General features: G+C 40.5%; 2 protein-coding genes across 18 annotated transcripts in view; both read right to left on the bottom strand.

Moving 5' to 3' along the window:
- Positions 1 to 2,312, bottom strand: part of prom1a (prominin 1a) — a 41,631-nt gene extending 39,319 nt beyond the window's left edge. For all 16 annotated transcript variants that reach the window (XR_015842823.1, XR_015842824.1, XR_015842831.1 and 13 more), the window contains exon 1: positions 1,939 to 2,312. Coding sequence is in view for 4 of the 16 variants with exons in the window: in XM_088293215.1 (XP_088149341.1) it covers positions 1,939 to 2,167 (229 nt within the window). In the remaining 12 variants the exon portion in view is untranslated. The remainder of the gene's footprint in view (positions 1 to 1,938) is intronic.
- Positions 2,313 to 4,755: 2,443 nt separating this feature from the next.
- Positions 4,756 to 19,107, bottom strand: tapt1a (transmembrane anterior posterior transformation 1a). Of its 2 annotated transcripts, XM_088294760.1 has the most exons (15): positions 18,855 to 19,107; positions 17,710 to 17,840; positions 16,581 to 16,699; positions 15,916 to 15,948; positions 14,670 to 14,832; positions 14,062 to 14,197; positions 13,683 to 13,780; positions 13,525 to 13,594; positions 13,205 to 13,285; positions 11,831 to 11,940; positions 11,698 to 11,757; positions 11,566 to 11,634; positions 11,411 to 11,487; positions 9,386 to 9,561; positions 4,756 to 7,021 (listed from the first exon to the last, which is right to left on the bottom strand). In XM_088294760.1, the coding sequence occupies exons 1-15, from the start codon at positions 19,102 to 19,104 to the stop codon at positions 6,714 to 6,716; spliced, it is 1,881 nt and encodes a 626-aa protein (XP_088150886.1). In that variant the 5' UTR covers positions 19,105 to 19,107; the 3' UTR covers positions 4,756 to 6,713. The 2 variants fall into 2 exon arrangements, with proteins under 2 accessions (XP_088150886.1, XP_088150887.1); XM_088294761.1 differs by lacking the exon at positions 15,916 to 15,948.
- Positions 19,108 to 20,054: the final 947 nt, after the last annotated feature.

The raw sequence follows: 20,054 nt of genomic DNA, 5'->3' as shown, positions 1-20,054 counted from the left end.
AAAGAGGGGGCGAGATGTAAATGTCAATGGTGAAAACTCACAAGAGCTACTAAGATGACAGGCTGAGTCAATAGATGCTAATGCTATGCTAATATGGCGAAACGGAAGCGCTTATGTACGTGTTTGTCTTAAAGCCGGATGCGTCTGACGCTTTTTATGCCATTTTGTTACCAGTGTCACAGCTAATGCTAAGTTAACAAGGTGAATGGATGCTAAACCACCTAAATAGCTGCTAATGCTCAGCTAATATGGTGAACAGAGGCTAAGCTAATTTACCTGTCCTATATTTTGTCAAATTTGTGTATTTAGAAATGTACAACAGTGTGACCAACATTATGTGGCAAACTGTTCTGATGGCGTTTAGCAAAAAACGCTAGCTTTGTGTGACAGGCTTAGTGGTGGCCAATTTATAAAATTTTGCCCGTTCCTCATCCGTCAGCGGCTTGGGTACCCGTCCGTCATTTGTCAGTCCGTCATTTATTTAAGCCAACCCGTTTTGTAATTTCAGTTGGTCAGTCCGTCAGTTAGTCTGTCAGAAGTGCATTGGTCCGTGAGTCCACCACAGACCCCCCAAAAAAGAAAACATCAGCCTAATGGCCGTCCAACAGTGATGGACTGAGAGGTCCGTCGGTATTTGACTCGATTACTAACGATTACTCTGACGGACGAAAATCCACTTCCGTCAGAGAGAGATCATCCAGAGAGAAACAGTTCAAGGGCGGGTTGTTGATTGGTTTAGAACAGGCTGCGTTGGGAAATAAACAGGAGGATACTGCGCTCTGACGCTCATTCTCAGAGTAGCGCACCGGCGTCAGAGTGAAATTCCAAACGTAGCCATAGAGATCACGGGCAAAGCACTAGGATAGCTGTCACACATTTCGTCTTGACTCTTTGCTAACATGGCAAAAAAAGCCAAGCACTCATCTACTAGCCGTGTGATTTTCTGTTTGACAGGCTTAGTTACTTGTTCCATCGCTAATGTTAAGCTAATGTATGAAGGCCAACAAACATAAACAAAACGCTGATGCGTTGGCTTACTAGCACAGGGTTTATCCATTTGTTTAAAAAAAATGCAGTAACTAATGCTGAACTAACATTGCATATGGAGGCTGACAAAAACAAATAAAAAGTGTACACGTTAACACATGATTTCTGTTCTTTCATTTTTAAAGTGATGATTAATGCTGAGCTAAAATGACATCATGAGGCCAGTGAAAAACAAACAGAAACTCAAATATGTTGACACGGGGATTATCTAATCCATTTTTTTTTTTAAACAATGTGGTGGTTAATGCTAAACAAAGTATATAGAGGCAAAAAAAAAAACAACAAATGAAAACCCGAGGCTGTTGACACATTAGTGACGGAGTTATCCATTTCTGTTTTTAATCTATGTATTTTTTCAAAGTTGTGATTTATCCTGAGGTACATAGCATATGAAGGTTAACAACAATGGTTTATGCATTTTTTTTGTAGAAACTATATGGCAGCTGATGCTAAGCAAACATGGCATATGAGGACTACGTGCTAGGAAAAACTAAGAAAAAGCAGATCCGTAGACATATCTAAGCAGATCTTATCCATCTATCTACCAACTATATCTCTCTCCCTATAATATAATATAATATAATATAATATAATATAATATAATATAATATAATATATATAAATATATATATATATAATGCTCAGGCTCTTGTGAGCTGTATTTCGCCCACGTACCTCGGGTTGCCCACTGGTGCATTTTAAATGGTAAATGGCTAACTTTTTTTTTTAGCATAAATTTCACCAAATTTTGCACTTATGCGTTTAACAGACAATGTTTTGCTCAAGGGATCAAACCCAAGGTCTCAAGTTGCTTTCTTTTCTTTTCATTGCTCGATCACTCCCAGAAGTAGTGTGTAAAGATGCAACTAAAAAGTATCCGGTTGGGCTTACCTTGCGGGAAGTCGTTGGGCTGCACTATGCACAGGAAAGTGTGCACCATGTGGAACAGAATGCCGATGGGTCCCGGTTCGTAGTGAGCCACCGTCTCGTACACTCCGGCGGGCACATAGCCGAAGTCCAACTTGGTTGGCGGGGGTGGCAGCCGTCGCGGCTCCGGTTCCTGGAGCTCCCCGGAGCCCAGCAACATGCAGAGAAGAACCAGGATTCCGCTTTTGGCCATCGCGAGTCCGCACGAAGGCAGCGAGGATCTTCCGGGTATGGCTCAGGTGAACGGGTTGAGATGTGGAAAAAGTGTCCAGGTAGAAAGCACCTGCTACCGGCAATTGGGCATCGTTGTTCTCCCCCACTGCGGTCTGCGCCTCCACGCCGGGAAATCTTCTCTCCGCCGTCTCCACTCCGAGACGAGTCACCACACAAGCCTGCATTCGCAAAGGGTGGCACGCGCGCTCCACGCCTAGCAGCATCCGTGCGCGTGTTGCGGGAGCGCGCGGTGACTGATAAAGGGCACCCCCTACTGAAGACAAGCGGAAGGACAAGGCAACGTTCTCTCAGAAATACTTGGGACTTTTTGGGGGGGGAATACGTTTAACAAAATTATATACACTGCAGTTCATAAGTTTGGGGGTCAATTTGAAATGTAATTTGTAATGTACAAAATGCAACTAGTTTAATGTATTTTTGATAAACATAATTATATATGCATTGGAAATAAACTACTTTAATTTTATATATATATATATATATATATATATATATATATATATATATAACATGTATATATATATATATATATATATATATACATGTTATTTAATTTGGATGTTTACAAAATATTGACTTGTGTTTTTATTTCACAAGTATCTCACTGACTTCATGTTTCCGTGGTTACCATCAATGGTGCCAATGTGTATTGACCTCACACACAAAAATGCCAAAATCCTGTACACTTCACATAAAATGTCTGTGAGAGAAAAAAATGTATCACTTTCGAGAATCCAGTGCATTTGAATGAAAGGACCTCTTCTCCAGGGGGCCCCTGACCCCCGGTGAAAGGACAACGCGGTCATTGTGGCTCGTTAGCAGGTATTGGATGTCTATACCTTGCCCCTGGGTTGGGAGAAACGCTCACGAGGAAGAGGAACCTGGCAAAGCGGAAGAGAACTATAAAGTGGGTTATTCGCATAAATATACACTTTGTGTAAAAAATACTTTATACCATCGGTGCCTAATTACATTATCCTGTATGTGGCCCCAAATGAAAACCAAGCTTTATAACTTGAATTTTCTGATGAACATGGTAGATGTTTTTAATGGTGACTGACCTAAGTGCATCTTGGCCGTGAGCGTCCCCTCTTAAGGAGCTTATGGGTCGTCTAATAAGTGTTAGTGTACAGCCGAGACACACAAGTTGGCCTCCGGGACAGGTGAGGTCGTCTGGGGGGTAAATCTCAGTTTACTGGCACTCATTGAAAATAAAGAAAAAAAAGGACAAAGCAAGTTTAGTATTGACACTGATACATGATGTGAATGACTTCTCAAATAGTCCCATCATGAAATTAAACATCTAGGTCTCTAGGAAGTGTAAATTGCAGATTTGGAAACATATACGGTACATAGCTGTGAAAAAGATGTCATTTCTCAGGGTATCTGTGGAAAAAGGGGGTCACATTCTGTAAGTGGTATAACTTTAGTAGTATGCATGAAAACAGCAGTAATTCTACAGTTTCTCTATGAATGAGGAGATAGTTTAAGAATTTGCAAAAGAGGCAGGTATTTTTTGGAGGGGGGCTAATTGTAAATGGCAGTCATTTTCAAGTTTTTTTCTGGATCTCACTCTCTTTAGAAAAAAGGAGGATATTTTGCAGGGATTCTTTATGAAATAGGAGGCAATTTTGCAGTGTCTGTACATGAAAGAAGAGTTAATTCTGCATTTTATTTTTTACAAATGAGACTTAATTTTGCTGTGTCTCTGTGTGAACAAGTAGGTAATTTAGCAGGGTCTCTGTCTGGAACAGGCAGTGCATTTGCACTATGTGTGAAATGGATCATTTCTGTGCAGTCAAAAGAGGACGTACTTTCAAAGTATCTGTGTTCAACATGAAAAAGGCAAACCTGTAGCAGACTCTCTGTGTTAAAGAATTAGTTCATTTGACTTATAATTGTGAAAAACAGGACAACAAATTTGCCAGGTCTTTGTTCAAATAGATAAGAATTTTAGTGTTTCTCTGCACAATTATTGTATGAAAAAGTGCTAGGTGTCATTGTAAATGAGACAGTGTCTTCATATTGAAAGGAGACAATCCTGCGATTTCTGTAACAAAAAGGTGAAAAAAATGAATTTTGTAGTGTCTTAATGTTACGGAGTCAGTATATTTGCAAGAAATCTCGACATGCAAAAACGTTGCCGGGTCTTGCTGGGTGCATTGTAGAAATGAGGTAATTTTACAGGATATCTGTGTGAAAGGGATAGACCCATGATATTTAACGCATTTGAATGTTGACGGCTCATTGTTCCCAGGTGGATGCCACATTGACCTCTTGACAGTTAATCAAATGTGTTGCCTATTCGTGGAAGGCAAAAAGAAGTCAAAAAGGGATTTATGAAGCATGATCATCAGAAACCAATCAACTCACTCTCAGGTTTGTTTGGCACTCTTGCCAACGATGACAACACCCCCCCCCTAAAAAAATAATAAAATAAAAAAAACAAGGTGGCAAACAGAAGGAAAACAAGCCAAAAATAAAAATAATCCCACAATATTGTTTCAATATTTCAAACAATATGCCAGGGACATAAAACATGCTGAGTCATGGCAACTCCCAAAAAATACTTTTATTACATTATTATAATTAAAACAATGGCAGTAAACCATATAGAAACTTTCTCTTGCGGAGTTCCCCTCCACGACAAGGGAGGAAAGTACCTTAAATAAAATTAAATAAATCACACCTGACATGTCACATCATGTATCAAATAAAAAGCAGATTAATCATATTTTTGCAGGGAACAAACGATCGTTTCATTGCAATTAAAGTCAATCTGAAAACATTCCAGATCAAAAGGCTTTCATTGTGAAAACCTTTCTGACTTACGGCGAGAACGTAAACAATGCGGCGAAGGCTCACCAATGCAATGAGCCGGTTTGCTCCATCAGTGCTAACACTACATGGACAAAAGTATTGGGACAGCAGGCAGACGTCGAAAGAACATTCAGAGTTGGTCCGCCATTTTGGGGCGAGAGAAGCGATTCCTCTTCTGAGTAGTGATTGAACGATTTGTTCACTGAGAAAACGAATAAGTATCATCAAAAAGTTGGAAGCATGAATGAAAAAGCTGGTCGTTTTGTGGAATCTCTGAGTGAAAGAGTGACAAAATTTTGAGCATCTCTGTGGAAAAAGGAGGACATTTTGAAGAATCTGTGTTGATAAGATGGTATGGGAGTATGAAAGTAATTTTGCGAAGTCTGAGTGAAGAGGGTCATTTTTGCATGGTCTCTGCATGAAACAGGCATTTTTCAGGCGTGACCAAGGCTTTTATACTGTAAAATCTCTGTGTGAACAAGGGAGCAAATTTGCATGCTCTCTGTGCGAAACTGCGTCAATAAGGCTATAATTTTGCAGGACCTCAATTTAAAAAAAGGCTGTAATTCTGGAAGGACGTCATGGTTTCTGTGTGAAATGGGCAGGTCTCTGCATGGAAGAGGCTAGAATTCTGCAGGATCTCTGGAAGAGGTGGTAATTGTGCAGGATCTCCATGGACAAAGGGATTGCAACTGCAAAATTTCAGTGAATAAGGTTCTGACATTGCAGTGTCTCCGTATGACAGGGGTGATAGTCTTATGAGCAGTGGAAGTAATTCTGCAGGGACTCTGTGAGAGAGTGTCTTCATTTTACAGGGTTTGTGTGTGAAAGAGGCTGTAACACTGAAATTTTCAGTGTTAAAAAAAAAATAAAATAAATTAAAAAAAAAAGATTGATTTGTATCTGTATGGAAGTACTGGTACACTCCACACAATTTTAGGGTATCTGTAAAAGTGTGAGTGATTGTGTAGGGTTGTCTGTGTTGAATAAATGCCAGTATGTTTTGTGTAAGAGGGGCAAGAACTAAGTGGCCCTAATTCTGAAATTTGCAAGAGAAAAAGAACGGGATTTAGCAGGCTCTCGGTACTATGAGTTGCGGTAATTTTGCAGGGTTACTGTGTTAAAAAGGCAATAAATAAGCATGCTTTCTGTATGAAAGGAAATGCAATTACGAGAGCTCAGTTGTAATGAGGCAAGAATTTTGCAGGCTCACTTTGTGAACCATGAAATCAATTCTCTGGTTGAAAAAAGGCGGTCATTTCGCATGATTCCCGTGAAAGTGGCTACAGATATGGGAGCTGTGCAAACTCAAGTGCTTGCTGGAACGTTAGCTTCTCTTTCAATTTGAAATAAAAAAGCAACAAGTACTTATTGTAAATCATCAATCCAAAAGAAGAAGCATGACACGTCATGACGGTCTTGAGAAAGTGTAAACCTCATTTTGTGCAGCGCTGCGACATTCAGGAAGGGAATCCTTTGGAGTCTCTCATGAAGTGAGAGTCCCCTGCCCTTCCTTTGTGAGGGTTCCAGCTGTGCTCTTCCGCACCTTGAAAAGTGCTCCTTTTCAGACCCAGCTCCCACACAACTGAATATCAGCCCGCTCATTCTTTCCGTTGTGAAACGTCTCAACACGACAGCAAACTACCACAACGCGTATCCAATATCTTACTCTTGAGTCTTTTGCCTCAGTCGATTCGGTTGCCACAGATGGTGAACCGGTCGATCTCCAGAAGGTCCTTTTTGGGAGCCTTGGGCCTACCCTCGGCCATGTGTTCCTGCTCCTCTTTGGAGGACGGGGGAGCAGGCTGCTGGGGTTCAAGTGTAGGGGGCGGCTGGTCAGGATGAGAAGGAGGAGGTGCAGACGTTGAGGCCGAAGTGTCGACGGGAGGCGGGGGGAAGTCACACCTCGATGCTGGTTGGGTGGTCACTGAAGAAGATGAGGGTGAGGAGGAAGGAGGGACAGAGGGCGACTTCAGGTTTGGCTTGGAGTCACCTGTGAAGAAGAAGATTGCAATAAATTACGGCCATTTTAAATAGATTTGTATAAAAGTGGTTGCGATTTTGCAAGGTCTTTGTGTCATAGTGTCAAGTATTTGCTGTGTAAAACATTCATGGTGTCTCAGTGTGATTTAACCTATTTTACTGAATTCTATTACAAGAGCTGTTAATTTTACAGAGCCTCTATGTGAAAGAGATGTTGCATTTTTAGGGTCTCTGTAAAAGTGTGAGTGATTATACAGGATTTTTGTGGGAATGTTGAGGTTAATTCCCCAGGATCTCTGTGTGAAAGGAGCAGTAGCTCAGCAGGATCCAAGGGCAGTCCATTTTGGAAAGAATCCAAATTGATTAAGTCAATATCAGTGCGGTGGACCCCCGCAGACTCGATTGTCGATTAACATATTCACAGATTGTTTTTTCACATTTTTTGCCAGTATTTTTTAACAATTTTTTTGTGTCTCTAAAGCAAATATTGATTATATATCTGAGTTACTTTGGAATGAAATTAATTAAATTTCAATGAGCGTCAAATATACGAGGATTTTCACTATTTGCGGGTAGGCCTGGTCCTTATCTCTACGAATAGCATGGGTCAACTGTACAAATAAAAAGATAAAATTGCTCAGTCTCGGTATAAAAGTGACAGTGACTTACAGAAGCCACATAACATCATGACAAGGACACAAAGGTTCTTCTTAAAAAGTGAATAAAAATGTAAAAAAAAAAAATATATATATATAGGCAATAAGAGGGAGCAATTGTGCAGGGTCTCTGTGTGAAAGAGCCTAAAAAACAAAACAAAAAAAAAAAAAAAACACAGTAATTCCTCAGAATCCAAGGACAGTGCATTTTGCCTTGGTGAAAGTTTTTATGCTCCCAGAGCTCATGTTTGCGTTTGAATAAAAGTTCTGATGTCAAACTGCTCGTTGCCCTCATCTGCCCTGCGGACGAACACTCAAAAGCAGATGGTATGTCTTTGTGCTCTGCGAATCCAGATGATTTGAAAAAAGTAAAGACATGCACTTGAACATATTGTGCGGCGGATTGGCACTTTAACAAGAGTGAGGTTGAAAGTGAGGTGAGGATGGCATCTGAAATCCTAGCTGAAAGATGTGGCGTCTTGTCGCCTATGTCATTCCAGATAAAGCTGACAGGAAGGGACACATCATCAGGATCTTTTGTCACCTCAAAGCTCTCGCTGAGAAGTGTGGGCGGAACCATGCGTGGAGGTGAGAGCCGAGGGGATTTGGCTGCAAAAGGCAGGGAGGTGCCGGCGCTTCCAGGAAAACGTGTGATTATCGGAGTTTGGCCTGATGATGTGCGCGTCTAAAAGCAGCCCGGCCCAAACTGCACCATTTGTGCAGTCTCACGAGATAAACTGAAAGCGTCAGTGGGCGTCTGCCTCAGTTTGTTGTCATGGAAGCGATGAGATGACATTTAACGCTTGCCGCGTGTTGAAGTGAGCCCCTGTGTTGAAGAGGCGGTCATTTCGCGGAGATCTCAGTATGAAAAGGAGTCGTTTTGCAGGCTCACTATGTGAAACAGGTTAAGTTTCATATGGTCTCTGTGTAAAAGAGGCAGCCATTTTGGAGGACCTGGGGTGGATAATTTCTTTTAGGGATGTCTGAAAAGAGGTCATTTTATGCATGTAAGAGACAGCAATTTTTTTATTTTAAATTTGACAGGATCTCAGTGTGAAAGAGATGATCATTTCTCAGGATCTCTATATGAAAGTTTCGCACAATTTAAGGGATCTCTGCATGAAAGAGGACTAATTTTTCAGGGTCTCCGTCTCTGTCCCGTAGCTGTATTTTCACAGGATTTTACAAAAAAAACAAACAAACAAACAGTGTGACAGTAGGTGTGATATCACAGGGTTTATGTGAAAGATGTGATATGTATACAGGATTAATATGGCAAAGTTTCTGAGTGAATTTTGTAGGGTTCCTAAACAAAAAAGTTATTTTATTTATTTATTTTTTTTACTGCCGCCCAGTCTGAAAGAGACAACAATATTACAGAATGTCATTGAAAGATGATAATTTGGCATGCTCGCTGTGTAAAGGAGACAGTATTTTGGCAGGTTCTCTGCATGAAAAGTTTGGTCATCATGTAAGTCAAAGCGGCAATCACTATTAAGAAACTCAGTGAAAGAGTTGGTCAATATACAGGTACAGACAGTGGTGACAGTTTTTCAGAATCTTTACGTGAATGGGGTGACACTTTTACAGGACCTCTGTGTGAAACTGTCAATTTTTTTAAGCATGTTTGTGATAGAGGTTTTAATTTCGGTAGGGTCTCTTTGTGAAAGAGGCTACAGATGTGCAGCTGAGTGAAGCTAACTGCTAGGTTACATTACCTGTGGACGTCGTGGTGGGAGCATGGTCGCCTTTGTTGTTGGGGGTCTTGACCGAGGACGACGAAGCCGCGGTGTGGGGCTTCTCAAACAATTTCCCCTCCATGTTGGCCCTCTTGACGTACACGCACGACTTTCCCAGAAGCACAATGCTGTTCAGTACCTTCAGTGTGACCAGTCTGCGGCAAAAGAAGGGGTTATTTTATGGGTTCTCTGTGTGAAGGAGGCGGAAATTTTGCAGGGGTCTCAATGTAAAAGGGGGCAATTTAACAGGATCTATTTGTAAAGGACAGTCAACTCAAAGAAGGGTCTTTGTGAACAATGTGGTCATTTTGCAGGGTATCGGTGTGAAAAAAGGTGGTACAGTTGCAGGATCTATGTGTGAAAGAGGAGGTCATTTGGTGGGCAGGACTCAGAGTGAAAGAGGTGGTAATTCTGAAGGGTCTCTGCGCAAAAGAGGTAAAATTTGCAGGGTCTCCGTGTGGAGGAGGCGACAGGCGTGGCACTTTCTGGAAAAAAAAAATGCCCGCTCATCTTAAAACGAATGAGATTATAATTTATTTAAAGTGATTATAACACAAAATCACATGTTCAGTGGTGTGTTACACTACTACTGGTCCACTGTGATGCATTTATGATCCAAGTGTGCCATCATCAGGGCTAAACGGGGGACATCACTGATGACAGGCGGACAAAATTAGGTCTGCGGAGCTGCTGCTTCATGTGATGAGGTGTTAAGAGCGAGCGCATATCAGTGCGGCTGAGCTGTTGCCAGGGCACGGCAGTGTGTTCCAGCAAGGGCTATTTTTAAACCGCCGAGATGCCAGCCGAGATGACAACATGGTACTTTTCACCCCGAGGGGGAAACTCTTCAATGGCGCCGGCCCGATGGGATACGGCGAACGAGCACAGGGAGAACGCGAGGACACAATGTTGATGCTTATGTAACTGTAGTGCGTGTGTGTTGTGTGGGAATATTTGAGTCAGTTTTATGACGTACGACATGCATGCTTAGAATTAAAAATAGATGCAAAGTCAAAATGTGTCAATGGGCATGCAAAAGCTTTGGACTTCGTATGGGGAAAAAATAGGACAATGCTTTAAAGGCCTTCCATGTATGAGAGCTGTGACTGTGTGAAAGAAACAGTAATTTTCGGGATCACAGTGTGAAAGAAGTAGTGTTTTTACAGGATCCCTGTAAGAAAGAAATTGGCATTTTGTATTAGCACTGTGTGAAAAACTGATTTTGTAGGATCTCAGTGTAAAGGAGTTAACCTGTGTGAAAGAGGTGGTACTAAGTGAAAGGGACGCTAATTTTGCGGCATATTAGGGTGAAAGATATGGTACTCATGTCAGTTATCCATGCAAAAAGAGGTGTTCTTGTTTGAAGGCCATTTTGTTGGATCTCAGTGTGAAAGAGGAGGCACTTTTGCATGGTCTCTGTGTAAAAAAGTGAAGTGTAAAAGGGACAGAAATTTTACAAGATCTCAGTGTCGTTTTATACGAAGAAGAGGTAATCTTGTAGGTGATGTGTGAAAGAGCCAGCAATTTGGCAGGATCACAGTGTGAAAGAGGAGGCAATTTTGAAGGATCTCACAGTAGTGTGAAAGAGGTGGCTCTCTTACATGGGATCTATGTGAAAGAGGTGGTATTGTGTGAAACTGGCAACAATTTTGCAGGAGCTCATGTGAAACATGGTATTTGTGATCTTTGTGAAAGGTGGTCATTTTACAAGGGTTTTCATGTGAAGGATGCAGTAGTTTCACAGGTTATACATTTTTTTAAAAAAGGCAGCGTCAGCGTGATAAGTAGTAATTTCACTGGGCTTTTGTAGGAAAATCACAGATTTTGCGGGAGCTGTAAGGCATAGACATTTAAATGTTTTTTTTTTCAGATTTTCAAGAAGCTTACAGCTCTGTTAAATTACGCATTTACATTACAGATAGGCATAATAATAATAATAATAATAGATGCTCAATACAAGTGCAGTTCTTCTTATCATTTCTTATCAGTTTGCAGAAGTCTTACCCAAGATAAAAGAGGAACACACACGTGTATGACAGCGCTCCTCGCACCTTCACTGAACTCATGACCACCCGGATAAGCTGTTCAAACACAAAATAAAAAGGTGTTGACATCATGTATTTGCAGGTCAACAGCATTTGCAGGGTGCGCCGTCTTACTAGCACGGCCAGAGGCAGCGGAATGAAGCCCATCCGTCGGGCCACGGAGTCGCTGTAGTCCGTGTAAGCCTAAAACAGAACACGCTTGATGTCAACAGATTGAGAGCAGAGTGAAAAGAAGTCGTTGCTTACGTTCTTCTGTCGACTGCTGACAAGATCAAAGGCCAAGCTGGCTCTGTATTCGCTGTAAACCTGCCAGATGACATGGATGATGTAAGAGGAGGGGTACTTTAAAAAAAAAAAAATAAATAAATTCAGTCCTTACATCCGCTGTGATGTCGTTAAACTTGGTGATGAAGGCGTGTTTGATGGCGTCAACGGCCACTTCGGAGGTGAGGACCATGAAGACATCAGGGAACAACACCCACAGGTGCTCTGCGGTAAAAAAAAAAACAAGCACAATCCATTTATAAGACAATTGAACTGATGAAAAAGTGAACTGCTTGTTAATTATACATGCGCGATGTTTCTGTAATTTCAAAATGTCACTTTGAATAATCAATGCTAATTAAGTGATGAATGCTGTATATTTTAATATTGAGACCATTTTAGTTATTGCAAAGTACAACTTCAAATTTGTATGCCCCAGTTTTTGCGTGATTTGGTATTCAATCGCATTTATGTAATTTAAATTTCGGCCCAGTTTATGTACATCGCTCAGTTTCCGTACAAGAAAACAAAAAAGGGCATGACTTGGACATTCATATCCCAGAATCGATGCACGTTCATCCAAAGCATTCAGCAAATTAGGATGGCATGGTGTATTCCACAATGCAAGCTCAAACTAACAACTCGAGACAATAACCCTCCCGGTCGACTCGGCAACATCAGTGTAACATATCCTGTCAAAAATCAGACCATCAACACAAAATCAGGCAGTATAATAACAGGTCATTTTTCAGGATCTTAGAGCAAAAGAGGTGGTAATCTTGCGCGATCGCTGTGTGCAAACCAATCATCAAGTTTTCTTTTAAAATTGATATGACATTATCTTTCCCTAATGTTTCTATAACATTTTAAACAGTACTTTAGTCAAAATGTCGCTGTTAATGCAAAACCTGTTGTGAGCACAAGACATCCTTAACTTCTCAATGTATTTCGACAATAGGCTTTGTGCATATTTTCACAAGCAAACATTGTCACTCATTACTAACGACACAAAATGGGCTTTGGCGTGCATTCAGAGGAAAGCTTGTTATATGAGCTTATCACAAGCAAGCATTCAGGAAAGCGACCATGACTGATGGAAAAGGGGCTGGAACGGGTGCGTCCGTGTCAGAGCGTGGCTGACAGGCTGCGTCTGTCAGTCAGCGCTCACGCGTTTGCCTTCAGGAGTGTCTCGGGGAGAGGATGCCTGTCAGGGAGCTGTCAATCGGGCTGTCACGCCATCGCAGCTCAAGAGGACTCCCCCTGGAGGACAAAACTGCTCACGGGTCACAATGATTGCCCCAACTGTGGAGCCCTGCACTGACTACGCATGACTCCTCAGGAATATTTCATGTGTGTAAGAGGTAGTAGTGAGTTCCGAATACAACATTTGGTGGAAGGTTGGAATTGAGCTGTTCCTCACGAAGGTCAGTGCTTCTCAATTATTTTCTGTTACGCACCGAGGGGAAAAAAGACTATTCGAGATAATTACCCAGGTTCCATGAGAACTGCTCCATATTCCTCAGACATACGATGAGCATGAGAACGTAGCTGGTGAAGCGCTCTTTGATATCTGCCGGGAGAAGACGAATGACATGTGAAACCACAACGACAAGTGCTGCTAAACACGAACAACTTGTCACATCACGCTTGTCAAGAAAATGGGTGCCGGTGTCAGAACCCACACAAAGCTTCCAGGACATTTCATCTGCGGCTGTAATAATACCGTAAAATAATATAATGGAGGATAATTTGGAAAGAATTCCAACTCTTATCTGTTCACTCCTGATAAGATGCTGAAGCATATCTTACCGCTGTTGGACATTTGGAACAAGTTGTTCTTCTCGAATTTCTTGAAAACGCTGCCTTTGATCTCCACAAACTGTGAAATGAGATGCGGTTACATTCAGTTTGCTTTTACTTTAGTGTCACCCTATGATATGAATGTGAATGCGTGTACGACTACTAACATTGCTGGACATCATGATGGTAAGCAGGGACTTGTTATGAGAGTTGAAGGCGACGTTTAGCGTCGAGGCTTGGACCATGATGAGGATGGCGTGGAGGACTGTGTTTGTGAAGCTCAAGAAAAACATTATTTAAAAAAAAATAATAATAATAAAAAAAAAAAATCAATAATAAATGATTGTTGTATTGTTTAAAAATAAATAAATAAATAAATAAATAAAGGGCAAATCCACATAAGTGGACCTGAAACTTTCTCCTCTGTAAAAAGTCCCAGACTCAAAAAGTGAGTGAGAACCATGATTTAAAGCAAGAAACACAAATATAATGCACAATTTACAGCTGGTGCTAACAAGTTTTAAAACACCCGCCGTGGAAGGATACAAACATAAAAGACAGCCATGAAGAAGTGAGGGATGACTCCGATGCTGTCCCTCTTTCGCTCTTTGGGCTCCGTGGCTGTCCAGTAGAGAGCATCCAGGATGTCTTGGCCGAAGGAGGAGAAGAGGCGATCTGCCACCTTTTTTTTTTTTTTTTTGCCCATAGGAAATGACAGAAATAGATCAGTTCCACTTTCAGGTCAAATTGTCACTACACCTATCATTTAAATAAAATTATTGAACACTGTAAAATGCTAAAACAATAAGTCTACCTTAACATTAATCAGTCTTGATGTCATTCATACATAGCCAATTTTCCTTAGGCGTTAGATAAAAGCTAAACACATGCCCCTAATTAATATATTGAACTTTGACAAGTGAATTGATAACAAATCTACATCATGCACAATAGTTCATGCTGACCACTTTCGTTCAGTTGCTGACCAAAACAGCAGCACCAACTGAAGCACAGAAACAGTGACTTAGGCCAATTAAAGCAGTGTCCCAACATTTATCAAGCCAAGGCACATTTTAGATTAGAATTATCGCACAAAAGTATATATTACTTTCTACCATCCAGCAAAAGAGCGTTTCAAATAACTCCAATAGCACCTCCAACATGTTGTAGATGAGGTAGAGCTTGATGACGGACTGCCCTCTGATCAGGTGGTACATCATGGCGTAGTCCACGTAGTGCATCATGGAGAAGCACAGTACCAGGATGAGGCCTTTCAGCATGTCGCACACCTGCGCCGGCTGCAGCAACCTCGACCCACTGTGGAAGCACAGAATCACGCCATTGGCTTACACCGGATACTACACTAGAAGTCCATCACTTCAATTTATTCCACTATGCCATGAAATGCCAGACATCGGACGACAAACTACTAAACGTGCAAAAAAATGTACATTACTGAATAGGACAAATAACCACATTGTGAACATGGACATTTCCAGTGCTTATGGATCAAAAATGCAACTTTCCAAACTAGCATTTATGGTGCTGTGACAAAAAAAGAGCCTGTGGACTCATGACAGACATCAGAGCTGCGTATAAACCCAGCGTATAACATGCGAAGGCGTGTAAAAGCTGGGTCTTTTGTTGGCAGCCCTCTCTGTGTAAAAGAGCCTTGCAAGACGCACTCTGAATGACGGATTTTGATTTAAAAAAATGAAATGGTTCACTGACACATTCACATTATAGTATATCCGAAAGTGACAGCCTCAGTATGTAGAGTCACCCGTGGCAATGCATTCTCACTCAAGTAGCTTTTGAGCATAGCCACTCCCACTATACACATCAGCAGCACTGCCTGACTCACTACTCCTGTCCTGTCTGCTATTCGTCACAGGGTGGAGCAATGCCTTCACACTGACATACGGTAGATTAAAATAAGAAAGCAGCCGAGCTGATGCCATGCTGCGCTCCTTTCTGACAAACAAGTTGGGACTGAAACAGCAGCGCCTCTTGCTGGTTGTAGCCATGTAGTGCACGTCGTTGATCCTCAGTGTCTTCCAAAATGCGTCAATTGGCCATCAAGTCCAAGTTAAACAGTATTTCTCCTTCTTGTTTCCCGTTATAAAAGTCTCCTAGGTTGCAATTGTCAAATTCATGGTGCGCATCCATACGGGCAGGTTTTTTTGTCGTTTTTGAGCAAACAGCACTGAGGATGAACTTGCGCACCCCGCAAACCTCGGCTGACATGATAGGGCAACTAACCAACAAGGTGCTGTTAAGAGGACTGGCATGATGAGCAGCTGAACATCTAAAGGACATGATGAAGATGAGGATGAAGGTAATGAGTTGGTTGCTTGGGGCTGGTGAGTGAACGTGAATATAAGACTGGAGGGAGCATACCTGCTTCTTCTGCAGTAGGGGCATGTACGTGCTCTACAGTAAGAGAGGGAGGAGGACGGGCACAAAAATGGAGTAGTTGCTATAAGACTTACTAATTAAATTTTTTTTTAAGTTTTATACATATACACACACATATATATATATGTATATATATATATATATATATATGTATATATATATAGATATATATATATATATATATATATATATATATACACATGTATATATATATATATACATATATATATACGTATATATATATACATATATATATATACGTATATATATATACATATATATATATATGTATATATATACATATATATATATACATACATACATATTTATATATATATATATATACACATACATATAAATACATATATATATACATATATATACATATATATATATATATAAAGACGCACACTTTAAAATATTTTAAATAATAAATTAGAACAATCAATGAAGTTATTAAAGTTATTAAATTGACAAATTTTAAACAAAATAAAAATATCCATCTATAAATGGTGAAAACACTACTGCGCTACACTACACGACACGACGAGGACCAACAGGTCCATCACTCGTTTACTTTTGCCGTGAAGACCGAGACTTCCCAAAGTATGAAACTGTCGGTCGTGCGTGTGTGCGGTGTTTCGGACCTGAAGCCACAGCAGGGCAGGGTGAGGAGTCGTAGCACGGCCAGCAGCACCCTGAGGGGCAGCAGTGTGAACACGTACAGGAAGGCGTCCACGCACAGGAAGAAACCAAAGATCATCAACTGAAACAAAAACAGCAACAATGAAAATGATTGACAACTCAGGTACAACGAAAGCAACAATCGAAACAACGTACCTCTAAGTGAGCCCATGTTAAAAAAGTCATTTTGTCATCATTTTGGTGCTGTGCGGCAACAGCCTTTTAAAAGTAAAACAACGTTACAGTGTTTAAACCTAAGGAGCTGTGAGCCAAGTTAAGGTGGACCCTAGTGGAAGGGTTTGCCTCCCATTGGTGGAGTGTGTGTGACTTGAACAGAGCAAATAGGAGATATTTTTATAGAAAGACACACTAGGAAGAGAGATAAATTAATGTGTGGGTCAAACTGTTTGACACAGTGAATGTACAGAGATCTACAATGTTTACAGACATTCCTCTCCGCCTCACTGTAGTCCAGCAGGGAATAGCGAGGAAATCGAAGCCACTCTCCAGATTGCCATCTGGTGGCTAAAGACAGAATCAGCTAAACATTTTCACTGAATTAAAAATGAACACATTCTAAGACAGGATTAGTTTCCTTGCTGTAGAAGGACAATATCAGTTGGTGGCAGCAATGCCCATTAGGTATGTTTACCAACTACTAACAGATGCCACAGAAGAAGAAGGAAGGCCAATACATTAGTTATATTTTGTGCCCTCATTTTCCATGCAGGTTATGTGGAGAGCAAATGTTAATACTGTGTGTTTCTATGCAGTATAATATTGTTTGACTGCAACCTTTCTTGAGAAAGCCGCTTGAAAAACAAACAAATTGTGTTTTTCTTCGACGGAGTGGAATGGATTAGTTGCATTTCCATTCATTTCAATGGGGAGAGATAATTTAAGATCTGAGTATTTTAACTCATTCACTACCAGCCATGTAAAAAAAAAAAAAAATTGGATCTTTGGCGTCTTTAGCCGTCAACGGCAGTAAATGTGTTAAGATACGAGTATGGTCAGGAGGTGAATGAATTTGGGTTTTAGTTATCTTTATTTATTTATTTGTGTATGTGAGTATGTGTTTTGGATGGGTACCTTCTCCAATTCTTTGGGGATGCGCATGCACGTGTACACCCTCTCGCGACGCTCGGTGAACTTTGCCTCATTGTGCTCCAGGAAGTAGCCTCGGGTCAGCTCCGTGCAGATGAAGCGGGTCAGCGACGAATCTGGAACAAACACAGCCCCCATTGTCATATTTGCTGCCTGACAACAATAGCTATCCACAAACACAGAGAGTGTCACAATGATAGTTTCAAGGGGGTTATGTTTCTGGTTACCTTTACAAACATGCAGAACTGTATGTGTAAATTACTCCTTTTGCCGTAAGGGTAAAACTTTGTTTATGTCTAAACATTAACAGTGGTACAGAAGCAAGAATGTAACAAAAAAAGGGATACAAGACATGGCAAGTAAAAATATTACTTTACTTTATGTTGGCAAGTTTGACTCATAATTCCTTATTTTCTACAGGGGAATAGTGAGCTACAACCGCAATAGTGTTTCCAAACCTTCTTTGAGCAAAGGTAGATATTTTACATGAGCAAAATATGACTGCACAGAACTCATCTCATTTAATTACAAATGTACTTACGCTATGTGAAATTTGAGCCGGGTTTCAGGCGACAGAAACGGGCCACAAAGCTCCTTGATGAATTAAAACAGACCATTATTTAATTTGGTTTGCGAGTTAATGGAGTATGTTGGCTCCATTTAATGAGTTAAACTATAGGGGGAACAAATGGTCTTTAATTTCATTAACTCTATCCTCCAATCCAAGCTGTAACCGAAAATGTGCATCGTGGGGGTCACGGCCATTATAGAGCGTTTCATAACGTTTGAAAACAACAAGTGGCAAAGGGGTAATTTCCAGGTGTCAACTAATTTCCACCAACTGCAGGTTTGAATCAACTGAGTTGTTGAAATGTAAATTACGATCGCCAAACTTTTGCCCCTGAGAGTGATGATGGAACAGTGCGTCCACGAATTACCTTTAAGAAGTGTTGTTCTTAATCAAGTCTGTTTATCACATCCGGATTCAGGGCTAAACGTTCTAATTGGACCTTAGCGTTTAAGCTTTGCTCATTCAACTCCTTGACCGTTTAGAAAGCATGAATAAATGAAAACTGTCAATGTTTCAGCGTTACAGTTAAAATAATAACAATAACAGGAGGTGGGGTTACCTGCCGAGTGGTCCCTTCGCTCGCGCCTGATGTCAGCGCTAATATCGTAAAAGCCCAACGTCTCGGGCAGTGGCGAAGAAATAACGACTTTTCCCGACTTGCTCGCATCTTGCCACGGTCGCGTTTGTTGTTTGATTTTGCGTTCAGTGTCCGCTTCTTTCTCTTTTTCGTCTGACAGCTCGGTCCCCGACGCGTCCGCCATCTTTACTGTGGGACCAGACGTTTGTGTGTCGCGCTGTTCTGACATCATGACAAAAGCGTCGAACAAGGTAAAGACGTCTGACGCGACGTAATTCTTTAAAGCTCATTGGTCATTGATTTTATTTTGTGTTAATATGTTATACGATCAATATATATTTTTAATCCTTTGCTACAGTACTCATGCCACGTGTTGTACGTTATTCTTTGACACATGAAAATTACTTTTATAAATAAAGATAAATACGTTTATTTTTTGATTATTTACAAATTACATTAAATGCGCTATATAAATCAAATTGTATTGTATTGTATTAATTCTTTAAATATAAACATTCAACCTCTTATGTTTTATTAACCAATGCATTTTTTACATCTCTCTTACTAATTCTGTTACAACGCCCATGTAATGTGTGATACTTTATTTCTGTTTAATTATTTTTGAAACCCGTTATGTTACGACGACGACAGTTTGGTGACAGAGGAATGTATTTCTTTTTAATTCCAGACATATTTGATTATGCAATATTATTTATTTTATTTATTTTTATGACGGTAATATTTGGAGAAACATTTGAATATTTATTTCGTTCTGTTATACTTCCTCTAATTTCCCCCCCATTTTTAAATTAAAAGAAAAAGATTCCCAAACATGTTTTTGTGTGTTTCACGGGATTCTGTTTACGAATTATAAAGCTCCATAGATATCCGATTATACTTAGTCTTGTTGTTAAATAATTGTGTACTGGTTGGTTTAATTAAAAACTAGAAAAATATGACAAGTTGTTCGTTTTCATTACAAATATTAAAAACGCGTGCATGTAATGCGACTGTTTTTGCAGTACCCTGCATGAGCTACTTGGTGTCGCTCAAGATCCACCGAGTCTTCTTCCAATTCAATTCTACCCAACAACAGAACTCAGCCCAGAAGAAACCACGTGTTGTTGGGTAGTGCAGGTTATTCCCATTTAAATGTGAAAATACTCTTACTTATTTTTTTCT

Source organism: Idiotropiscis lumnitzeri, chromosome 4 (assembly GCF_059441095.1).
Source record: "Idiotropiscis lumnitzeri isolate Australia: NSW breed Sydney's pygmy pipehorse chromosome 4, RoL_Ilum_1.0, whole genome shotgun sequence".
In the NCBI taxonomy this organism is placed as follows: domain Eukaryota; kingdom Metazoa; phylum Chordata; class Actinopteri; order Syngnathiformes; family Syngnathidae; genus Idiotropiscis; species Idiotropiscis lumnitzeri.
The sequence above is the reverse complement of the archived record's forward strand: the minus strand, read 5'-3'. Positions and strand labels throughout refer to the sequence as shown.